The sequence below is a fragment of the Galendromus occidentalis genome, unplaced genomic scaffold, assembly GCF_000255335.2.
Source record: "Galendromus occidentalis unplaced genomic scaffold, Mocc_1.1 scf7180000077040, whole genome shotgun sequence".
NCBI lineage: Eukaryota > Metazoa > Arthropoda > Arachnida > Mesostigmata > Phytoseiidae > Galendromus > Galendromus occidentalis.
This window is the reverse complement of record NW_003805029.1, coordinates 18,653-30,560: the sequence shown is the minus strand read 5'-3', so window position 1 is coordinate 30,560 and position 11,908 is coordinate 18,653. Positions and strand designations below refer to the sequence as shown.

Sequence of the window (11,908 nt, the reverse complement as noted above, 5' to 3'; positions counted from 1 at the left end):
ATGATCATTCAGATACAAGAATGTCGACAACACTAGTTTTAGGAGCTCTGTCAGCATAACCACGCACGTAACATTGTACGAGTAGGAACGGTTCGTTTGTGAAGCTTTGACCAGAATTGATTGGGCTATGAAGAAAACGATGTAGCCTACGAAAATGAGCGCCGAGAACCTCGTGGGGAAGATATCACCGAAGAACTTGCTCTTTGGGACCGGTTGAGACATGCTGCTCGCTGTTTTTTGGCGCCGGGCCCTCAATGGATAATTGGCATCAGATGTTGACCTCAACAATAAATGCGTTCGTTGTTCCACGCACTCTCACTGACGGCAGTGCGTTGCATCGAGAGCTCAATTCTGGCTCTCCTGAGGGGAGACACTACGTGGGCTACCTCTCTGCAGCCACAGCACACAATCGTCGACGCAATGATGGCAGGAACACCTAGGAACGTCCACAGTTTCGATCGCTCTGGGCGATCTTTGACTTGGCGCCGTCACTGAAGGCTCTCCGGCTCGGAACGGTGCAGGGAGCAGGAACGAAAGCACCGAAAAGCTCCGATACAGTGAAGGTCAAGTTGATGAGCAGCCTCCTTTTAACCTCATGTCCACAAAAGATGAGAGGGGGCGAGTGAGAGTCATCAGCTAAGCGCGTATGGGTGCGTCGCATTCCATTCCGAATACCTAGCATATCATGTGAGGGAGGATTCTTCGGCTGAAAACGAAATTACTGCGTCTTTCAGAGATGGGCAGGGGAGAGGACTCGGCGAAATGCGTGGCGGGGGCGATACTCGAGCCGACACAGTCAGTACGATTGGATATCGCTCCTCGATCTCTCGAGATGTATTGTTAATCAATTAATTATAATCTCTGTCGGATCATGGCGAACATTCATTCAATCCGGCTTCTCGGCGCACGGTTCGGAGCCAAAGCTATCCTGTTGGAGCTCGCGATCGTGGCGCCGTATGATTCGATTCGCTTTTTCCAAGGTATGCGAACCTTCTAACACCTTGCCACGAGTGCCGGACCGATTTCCTCAAGACCTTTTCCCAAGGGAAGGATTGTAGGAGAGCTTCATCAATTCACTTAAGAATATCGAGGATTTCATTTTTCTTCGTTGCCAGGGCTTCATTTCATGTGTGCTGCCCTTTATCTCTCGAAATCGTCAAGCGAATACAGAATATTCAATGATCGCTTGATACGACTGTGGAATAAGCTCGGAACCAGAGCGAAGACTCTGATCGAATACGTTTCTAGCGTTGCTGCCTGCTCCGAGAAATGTCAGAACTTGTAAGCGCTCAACTCAGAACAACATAATGTGTAATAATATTCCCGCTGAGAACAAGTGAGGAAAGCGATTCATCCGTTGAATGAAAGCTTGATCCTCCTTGCTCAAAGTCAGCTTGAAGGAAGATGAGATAATGGATGATGAACAATGGCACAACCATGAGATCCCTACCGCCAGTCTCAGCATTGGTGGAGGAAACAGGCGCTCTGCATCGCGGTGGCGAAATTTAGATGGGGAGAGCGTGTCCCCTTGCTGCCTCCTTCTCCCTCTGCATGTTGCCCATCAGACTCTGGCGCATCAAAATCCTGGCTTCCGGGTGAGCCACATTTGGCTGGCAGAGTTCGATCCGCTCGGAATCTGATCGATGGAAGAGATCGAGTGAAACGGAGCGTCTCGGAGAATGGGACTCTAGTGTTTTTCGAAACTTCGGGTTTATTCCTCAATCCTAAGAGAGATATATCTGAATATACATATGTCTGTCTCTCGATTTCTAGCAAGCATATCTACTCTGGACGGACAGGAGGCCCATTGACCCCAGGGTGCAGGAAGGTGCACGATGGCCCGAAGCGGCAGTGTCCAGCACTGAGGAATTTGCACAAGGTGCGAGGCTCCTTAGGGGGAAACTTGGCTCCAGACCTGGACGACCCTCGTCTCTTGTGAGGCTCTGTTTGCCTCGACGGCATCATGCCAGTCTGGAACACCGGCGCGTTAAGATACGCGGGAGACTTATATTTTGCGACCACACTATTAGGCGACTCCGAGGACACGGCTCTCCGAGGAAGAAAGCCAAGCGCTGACTTCCTCCGAGCTTCGGCTTCGGCGAGAAACTCTTCGGTGAAATACTCCGGAATCGATCGCGAATTCTGAGTTCTCGGCGAGCTTCCCGAACGACATCTGGTAGGCGGCGGAGCTGCGAAGTTTTGGTGGAAGTCGGGGATGAACCGCGGCGATGCACCAATGTGTGCCAGCACCGGCTGACGGCCTCCCGCGAATTCAATCTGCGAAGGAGTTCTCCATTGAGAGAATGCTCCGCCAGCGGCTGTCAGTCCTTCAGGGGAATTTCCAGGATCACTTTGCTTGATCTTCTTTTCCCCCCCTGAACCATGTTCCAAGGTCATCCTGCGCTTGGAGCCTTCAACCCTAGGCAGCAAGTTCAGCAGCACGTCCAACGAGGGGTTAGCGTGGGATTTCGTCTGAGAGGAGAATGATTGAATGAGTCCGGAGCTTGAGGTGATCTCGAGGAAGTCCTCGGTCGGAAAATGAATATAAGAATGTCGACGAGAGGAGACTCACCATTCTGGATCCGTTGGGATGCTTCTTATGTACTTGATTTTGCTTCGGTGGACTCGAAGTCTTCGCACGCAGGAGGCAGGAACGAAAGCACCGAAAAGCTCCGATACAGTGAAGGTCAAGTTGATGAGCAGCCTCCTTTTATCCTCATGTTCACGGAAGATGAGAGGGGGGGGAGGCGAGAGAGAGTCATCAGCTAAGTGCGAATGGGTGCGTCGCATTCCATTCCGAATACCTAACATATCATGTGAGGGAGGATTCTTCGGCTGAAATCGAAATAACTGCGTCTTTCAGAGATGGGCATGGGAGAGGGGCTCGGCGAAATGCGTAGCCGGGGCGATACTCGAGCCGACACAGTCAGTACGATTGGATCTCGCTCCTCAATTCCCCGAGATGTATTGTGAATCAATGAATTATAATCTCTATCGGATCATGGGAATTATTCATTCAATCCGGCTTTTCGGCGCACGGCCCGGAGCCAAAGCTATCCTGTTCGAGTTCGCGATCGTGGCGCCGTAGGATTCGATTCGCTTTTCTCAAGGTATGCGAACCTTTTTACACCTTGCCGCGAGTCCCGGGGCGATTTCTCCAAGACCTACCGTATATCTCAAAATAAAAGGCATCCCCCAAATATAAGTGACTCGCAAGGATTGCTATAATAGAAGACACCCCCCAATAGAAGACACCCCCGAATAGGAGACACCCCCCTTATAAAAGACACCCCCTAAAAGAAGACACCCCCAAACAGAAGACACCCTCCATAATAGAAGACACCCCGAAAATGCAGGACAGTCAGTGTCTTCTATTTGGGGGTGTCTTCTATTATAGTATTTTTGACAGGGTCCTGTATTGAGGGGATGCCTACTATTGGGGGGTGTCTTTTATTCGGGGGTGTCTTCTATTATAGTACTTCCGACAGTGTCTTGTATTTGGAGGGTGCCATTTATTTGGAGATATACGGTATTCCCGAGGGAAGGATTGTAGGAGAGCTTCATTAATTCAATTAAGAATATCGAGGATTTTGTTTTTTTCTCGCTACCAGGGCTTAATTTTGATGTGTGCTGCCCTGTATCTCTCGAAATCGTCAAGCGAATACAGAATATCGAATGATCGCTTGATACGACTGTGGAATAAGCTCGGAACCAGAGCGAAGACTCTGATCGAATAAGTTTCTAGCGTTGCTGCCTGCTCCGAGAAATGTCAGAACTTGTAAGCGCTCAACTCAGAACAACATAATGTGTAATAATATTCCCGCTGAGAACAAGGGAGGAAAGCGATTCATCCGTTGAATGAAAGCTTGATCCTCCTTGCTCAAAGTCAGCTTGAAGGAAGATGAGATAATGGATGATGAACAATGGCACAACCATGAGATCCCTACCGCCAGTCTCAGCATTGGTGAAGGAGACAGGCGCTTTGCATCGCGGTGGCGAATTTTTGATGGGGAGAGCGTGTCCCCTTGCTGTCACGAACCGGGTTCGGTGAAGTTTAGGTATTTACATCGGTACGCGCGTAAAGACCGATTATGTATATATAATACCCTATCTGTCGTGAGGTAAGGGGGAATCTCCGAGGCCCGAGAGGGAGAGGGGTCACGGGAAAGGGGGGCTGTTGGAGACAACCGCGCATCCAGTCAGTTTTTAGTAAGTCAGTGACAGCTTCAGAGACGATTCACGGTCGTCTCTGCCAAGCTCTGAATTGCTAGAATAAAATTACCCCTGTGTCCACACCCAGTGAAACATAAGTCATCAGACTCTGGCTCATCAGAATCCTGGCTTTCGGGGATGCCGCATTTGGCTGCCAGAGTTCGATCCGCTCGGAATCTGATCGATGGAAGAGATCGAGCGAAACGGAGCATCTCGGAGAATGGGACTCGACTGTTTTTTCAATACTTCGGATTTATTCCTCAATCCTAAGAGAGATATATCTGAATATACATATATCTGTCTCTCGATATCTAGCATGGCTATCTACTCTGGACGGACAGGAGGCCCATTGACCCCAGGGTGCAGGAAGGTGCACGACGGCCCGAAGCGGCAGTGTCCAGCACTGAGGAATTTGCACAAGGTGCGAGGCTCCTTAGGAGGAAACTTCGCTCCAGACCTGGACGACCCTCGTCTCTTGTGAGGCGCTCTTTGCCTCGACGGCATCATGCCAGTCTGGAACACCGGCGCGTTAAGATACGCGGGTGACTTGTATTGTGCGACCTGTATATTTGGCGACTCTGAGGAAACGTCCCTCCGAGGAAGAAAGCCTAGCGCTGACTTCTTCCGAGCTTCGGCGAGAAACTCTTCGGTGAAATACTCCGGAATCGATTGCGAATTCTGAGTTCTCGGCGAGCTTCCCGAAGAAGTTTTGGTGGGCGGCGGAGCTGCGAAGTTTTGGCGGTCAGTCGGTATAATGTCTTCAATCCTTCTCCGTCTCGAAGGTTCTTTCGCATTCCTCTATCGGACGGGAAAAGCATACTCTTCCACATATCCAAAGAGGAACAAGCCTCACCGTTCAAAGCTTAATATATAAGGATGTTTCCGGTTATGCCGACTTCGGTCCGGAGACCGCAAAGTTCGAATTCTGGAGCGCACGTCAACCGTTCAACTGGGACCTGCGGAGTGCGTTGCATCTGCCAGAAGACGAGAGATTACCGTCTGTCAGTAAGCAGAGCTGTGTAGCATCCATTCAACTGTCGACGGAGGATATTTCCATCTCAGATAATTATCATCAGTCTGATGAGGCGTATTTGCGAACCCGTTCGAGCTCAACTTCCCGATGGTTCTTGCTTATGTACCCATTCATTGCATCTTAGGCGCTCGTGCGACAGCCCTTCACCTGCAAAAGGAGAATAGTCAAGGACTCCGTGGCCTCCACGGCTCGGCGCCCTCTGTCGATGAACGGGCCCGTCAGGGCACGGGGACTAGAATAGCGAGTAAGTCCATCATGACCGAACTTCGCCTCAGGCTCGCAGGCTCCGAGGAGGATTCTATCCGCCTCGCTAACGCTCTACCAGAGTCTGGCTGGTGACTTCGATCCCGGGCCAACGAAAATTTCGGAACGATGCTCTCGGAACTTAACGTCGGGGGTGTGGCTTCGACTCGGCTCGGTGGAGTGCGCCCGCGTTTGTGGATCGAGAATCGACCGTCGCGTCGTGCCCTCCAAACGCTGAGCTGTTGTAAGCTGACCTCTGGTTGTCACATACGAGTCGTCGTATAAAGTAAAAGAGGGCCCAAATCTGTGCATACTCCCGTATCCATACATATATTTCCAGTAATGCAGTGTCCAACGATAAATGTCGTGCATCGGGGACGGTCGCGTGAGGGAGAGGGGAGAGAGGGAGAAAAAGATAACAATCACTCTCGGGAAATCATCACGGGAGGTGTCTATCACCTTAGAAAACTCCAATCCCCAATCCCTCATTAGCGCACGTATCCCCTCATCTGCGACCGTGAAGGACAATCCCGCGTTTTCTTTGACTAGCCAGTGGAGGATTCGTGACATTTTGGTGTCAGAAGTGGGATGTCGCATCGGAGATCCTGAGTTCATCGGAAAAATGAAGGACGATTCAGATAGACGACGATCTCAAGTTCCTATGGGAGGGCGAGTTTCTCGGAGTCGACACCGCCGAAGCGAAGGAAACCGACTCACTGAGCGACGAGCTCAACAACTTCTTCGAACAGACAATCGAGCGACGCCCTGACGGCCGCTTCAGATTGAGCCTACCGTTCAAAGACAACCTGGACACGCTGGGTGACAACGAAAACCTGGCGTGCTCCCGTCTGTCCTCGTTTCTGGAGAAGCTAAAGAAATATCCGGAGAAACTTCAAGCCGTTGACAGCGAGATATCCGAATATCTCAAGAGGGGATTCGCGGAGGAAACCCCTCCACCGAAACCGAACCAACGACGACACTACCTGCCACTTCAGGCAGTTTTCAAGACCGATCAAGATGGTAACAAAATCATCAAAACAAGAGTGGTCAAGGACGCAGGAGCTCGTAGGAGCCACGAGGCAGCCCTCAATGACTGCCTCCATCAAGGGGATAATCTGCTACCCTTGATCCCGAAAATCCTGTGCGCCTTCTGCGAATGCCGATTCGCCATCACGGCCGATATCGAAAAAGCATTCCTCCAGTTCGAGATCGCACCAAGCGATCGAACATTTCTGAGATTTAAGTGGCCGCTGGGCATCAGTAAGGATCCCAATGCGCCGATCAGGGAGTTCCAGGCCAAGGTTCTCGATTTTGGCCTGATATGCTCGCCTTGGCTCCACATCAAAGGTGTTCGATACCACATCGGCGACTGCAAGAGTCAGTTCCCGGCCGGAGCCGAATTCATTGAGGAGATTTCGGCAAACCTGTACATGGACGACGTTTGTATACAGGCAGACTCCTCAGCCGACGCAGAGCACAAAGTAGATCTCTTGTTCAAAATGTTCCAGCAGGCTCCTTTCCCGCTCCGCAAATGGGGCACGGCGAACCAGGATGTGGCACAGAGCATCCTCAGGCTATCTCCTCTCGACAACACATCAGTCACAGTCGGAGACGAGGATGCGAAGTTCCTCGGAGTCCAATGGCATCAACCAACGGACAGTCTCGGGGTCTTCACACGGAAAGCCCTATCAGAACTTTCAAGCGGAACTGTTTCGAAGAGGAAGCTCCTCAAGGTACTCGCTCAGATCTACGATCCGCTGGGTATTCTGACCCCGGTCACCGTCAGAGCGAAAGCGCTCTGCCAGTCGCTCTGGAAGCTCCGAATCAATTGGGACGATTCGTTACCGACGGAAGTCATCGAATCGTACCAGAGTTTCGTCATCATGCTAAGGCAGAGCACCGACATAAGAATCGAACGGGCGCTCAGCCAACGTTTCTCTACCGCGAGGTTCGAACTACATTCTTTCTGTGACGCTTCGCTTGAAGCCTACGGCGCAGCGATATACCTGAGAACTATCGACAAGGGTTTCGCTCAAGCCAGGCTAGTCGTGGCAAAAGCTCGAGTGGCACCAGCTAAGCAGAAATGGTCGATCCATCATTACGAGCTAATGGGAGCTCTGATGGCAGCTCGGATCACTTCCAATATCCGAGAATACTTGAAGCTAACCGTGGCTAAGGAATATTTCTGGATTGATAACATGGCATGCGTGTCATGGATCAAAAGCCAACCCGAGAAGTGGCAGCCGTTCGTGGCGAACTCTCGAAACTGACGGTCGCAAGCGCGTGGCGATACATCAAGTCGGAAGAAAACCCAGCGGACATCCTATCCAGGGGCACCGACATCTCGAATCCACAGAGCCGTTACCGATGGCTCTCCGGACCGATGTGGCTCAGAGATCCTACCTGGAAACCACCGACTGAGCAGATCGACATAGTAGAAACAGCGGAAGAACGGAAAGCGACACCCACTCAATGTTCACACACAGTGCGCTACGACGAGAACGACGTTATCGACGATCTTCTCAATCCAGCCCGCTTCTCCCCTTGGTACAAGCTGATCAGAGCACAGGCTTTCTGCAACCGGCTCAAGACGTTCGCTCAGTCGATCAAGTCGAGACGGCGTCGATCCCGCTCGAGCGGAACACGATCGCTCCAGCCCGACACGACCGAATGTCAACAAGCCGAGAAGGACCTTTTGAAAAGAATCCAGAAAAGATACTTTCGAGAGGAGATTTCTAGCGGATGCGAAAATCTTCCGAAATCCAGCATACTCGCCCAATTCCACCCATTTATAGACCCGAATGGATTGATGAGGTGCAAGTCGCGCCTGGAAAGATCAAACACTCATTCGTACGACGAAAGATTTCCCATCATCATCCCGGGCAACGACGGTTGGGCCAGACTAATAGTGCTCTCTGTTTACGGCAGAGACTGCAGGCATTGGGGTGGAGTCGCTTGGACGCTTCAGAAGCTCCGACAGCGCTTCTTCATCCTGAAAGCTAGAAAAATCATATACGATGCCTTGAGGCATTGCCCAGGGTGCAAACGCTTCAACGCAAAACCGGCGGCAGAACCGACTCCGGCCTTACCAGCGTTCAGAGTCGAAATCACTCTCCCATTTCTCTTCACGGGAGTCGATTTTGCCGGACCTCTCTACTACAAGAGAGAGAATGGAAGAAAGGCCAAGTCGTACATTCTTCTATTCACATGTGCCGTATCACGGGCCATCCACTTGGAGCTCACGATGGACCTGTCAACATACGAGGTCCTTCGGGCGCTGCAAAAATTTATCAATCGATTCCCATCAGCGCGGAATTTCATCTCCGACAACGGCGCATCCTTTCGCCGAGCCGACACTGAGATTCGACTCATCTACAACCACATCGCGAGAGGCGAAATATCGAAATGGTTGACTGAGACAGAGCTCACGTGGAAATTCATCACACCGGCCTCACCATGGGTCGGCGGCTTTTGGGAAAGAATGGTGTGATGCACCAAGCGTTGCCTGAGCAAAGCGCTCGGTACAAACGCTCCTTACTACCGCGACTTGGAAGTAATTCTATCAGGCGTCGAATCAATCGTGAACCAGAGACCGTTGACGACGGTCTCTACCGACCCTAATGAAATTCGAGCGCTAACGCCGGCAAACCTCCTATTCGGTTACGACGGCGAATCGCGACTGCCGGAATCGGAGGAAATTTCAAAGCTACGTAAGGATATCGGAGCCATAATCTTCTCGAGACGATGGCTGTTCCAACAGAGGATGCTAACGGCATTCTGGAAACGCTTCCATGCGGAGTACCTGGCTTATCTTCGGACAGCCCATGCGAGACGACCAGTCAGTCAGCGATCTCTACGGATAGGCGAAGTATGCATCCTGCAAGAGGACGACGCCCCGAGAACTCGATGGCGATTAGCCATTAGTCAGAGTCATCGAGTTACAGAGTTCAACCGATAACAAAAGTAGATCATGCACAATCCGATTCGGGAACGGTCGAACCCTGACCAGACCGACGAAGCTGCTCTACCCATTAGAGGAAGAGTCTTCAGATCCGCTGCAATAAGCAAAATGTCAAGTGACGGGTTTCTGTTACCGACAGAACCCTCTCGGTCAAGCCAACCGGGCATTAAATATCAGCAATCACCATAACTTCACACAATTCAGATACGGAAAATATTGCTCTCAGAGGACAGTCCATCAGCGGCAACCTGGGCCACTTACAGAGAATGTCATTTCATCATCGAGCAAGACATCGGCCCTGGGGCAGGGCCGGACCAGCCCACGAAGTGACATCACTCTGTAGGCGGCCGATGTTATCGACATCGGCCCGGGGAATGTCACATACGAGTCGTCGTATGGTGTAAAAGAGGGCCCAAATCTGTGCATATTCCCGTATCAATACATATATTTCCAGTAATGCAGTGTCCAACAATAAATGTCGTGCATCGGGGACGGTCGCGTGAGGGAGAAAAAGATAACAATCACTCTCGGGAAATCATCACGGAAGGTGTCTATCATGTTAGACAACTCCAATCCCCAGTCCCTCATGAGCGCACGTATCCCCTCATCTGCGACCGTGAAGGACAACCCCGCGTTCTCCTTTACTAGCCAGTGGAGGATTCGTGACACTGGTCGCCTTGCGCGGCCATCAACGACCTGTTGGTGCGAGCGCTTCGGCAGGATGGGGTCCCCAACACCAAAGAGCCTCGGAATCTCTCGGTGAATGATGCACTTCGCCCGGACGGCCTGATGGTGGAGCCTTGGTCCCACAGCAAGCGAATGATTTGGGATAAGACGGTGAAGGATTCCTTCGCGCCGAACTATCGCGGGATCGCCAGCAATGCTCTCGATGCAGTATTCGGTTTGATACCGTATATCTCCGAATTAAAGCCCCCCTCCCCCCGGATACATGTGACTAGTTAGAAATACTATAATAGAAGACACCTCCTAATAGATGACACCTCTCGAATGCGATTCAGCCCGCGGGGGAAGGATGAAAGAATTTTTTTATGGAGGCAAGGGTGATCCCTTTTTTTCGGCATTTTCCTCTCGAAAATTACTCTAAAACTACTCTACCTAGGTAATGTTAGACACTTTCTCAAATTTAGGATATGCCTAGTATCAGGCAGTGTCTTCCATTCGGGGGTGTCTTCTATCATAGAATTTCCGACAGTGACTTGTATTTGAGGGATGCCTTTTGATTGGAGATATACGGTAGTACTTCTCCTCGAGATCGGTCTTGCCTTTGGAGTTCTCAGAGACGAGCCCGATTCTCATTTTATCCGGGATCAAATAAGTTATGAGCTCATCGATCCCAAAGGCTCCAACTCGAAACTGGTGGGATAAAATGACCGACTTGAGAAGATGAACGGCATTCGGAGCATTGAACTCGTTGAATAAGTCATCGAAACTCACTCCTCTGCTTCTATATCTTCCTGGGTTCTCCCTGACCGCGAGCCGCTTCGGATGTATCTCCAGGGCACTTTTCCGCATCTCAGCGAACACAAGCTTACCATGCGAAAACTGAGCCTACTACACAAACTCCTATCGCCAGATATACGAAGCCTCGGGAGCCTTCTTTCACGGCGTCTCGTTTGTCGGGATGCAACTTATACACAATGTGGGCTATAACCTCGATTGCGGCGCATGGGCCCACGACTACCAAGCTTATCTTCAGGAGGAAAAGACTGCACTCGTTGGTGTCCTCCCTCCTTGCCCGCAAATCTTCTGCGCTCGGTCGATTCCTCGGCGGAGACACATTCAATAATAACACAAGACACGTTTGCTAGCATATTTTGATTCCTTGGCGAGCTGAGAAGAATGTCGCATGTTCTCCGGCAGAGCTGTAACTCGACCCGTCGTCATCTACAGAGCCTGTCTGCCGGCGATTCATCGCAGTCTCTACCTCTTTGTAGAAGAAGAAGAATGGAAAAAGATATGGCTTCGTGAAACTTCTTTCTCGGGGAGCCGAACCAGTCTGGATCGTCCTTATTATTGACCTCCAGGCTCTTGGAGATGCGGTACTGCTGGCTGTTCGCAGTTCCAATGCTCTCCCGGAGTTCCTCGAATTGCGCGCGCCGACGAGGATTGTAGTCCTCAGAGAGGTTGCCCTCCAGAGAGAAGAAGAGAGAAACGTTGAGCGAAATCGGAGACTCTGGCAGCAACGTAGCAATCTCAACATTCTCCCGCTGACGACCGATCATCCTCGGGGAGCCCTTCGGACAACTCACGCGCGATGCCTGTGAAAAAGAAATGGCAGCTGTCGAACAACAATTCCATTGTGGGGGTATATGATCCGAGAATATATGGGTGTCCTTTCCCCAGCTTTCTCTTGGAGCTCTCTAGTCCCGGCTCACGGGGGGGGGGGGCACTGATCTCAAGACGCAGGAACGCGCTAGACGGCCGAAGCGATAATGCCT

At 51.1% G+C, this 11,908-nt stretch overlaps 1 protein-coding gene and 1 pseudogene across 1 annotated transcript in view; one reads left to right on the top strand and one right to left on the bottom strand.

The window, feature by feature from the left end:
* The window catches only part of LOC108863825 (UDP-galactose transporter senju-like), an 891-nt gene extending 669 nt beyond the window's left edge, over positions 1–222 (bottom strand). The window contains exon 1 of the mRNA XM_018638452.1: positions 6–222. Coding sequence (XP_018493968.1) covers positions 6–222 — 217 coding nt within the window. The remainder of the gene's footprint in view (positions 1–5) is intronic.
* A 4,866-nt stretch (positions 223–5,088) lies between these two features.
* Positions 5,089–9,552, top strand: LOC100906344 (uncharacterized; annotated as a pseudogene).
* The last annotated feature ends 2,356 nt before the right edge of the window (positions 9,553–11,908 follow it).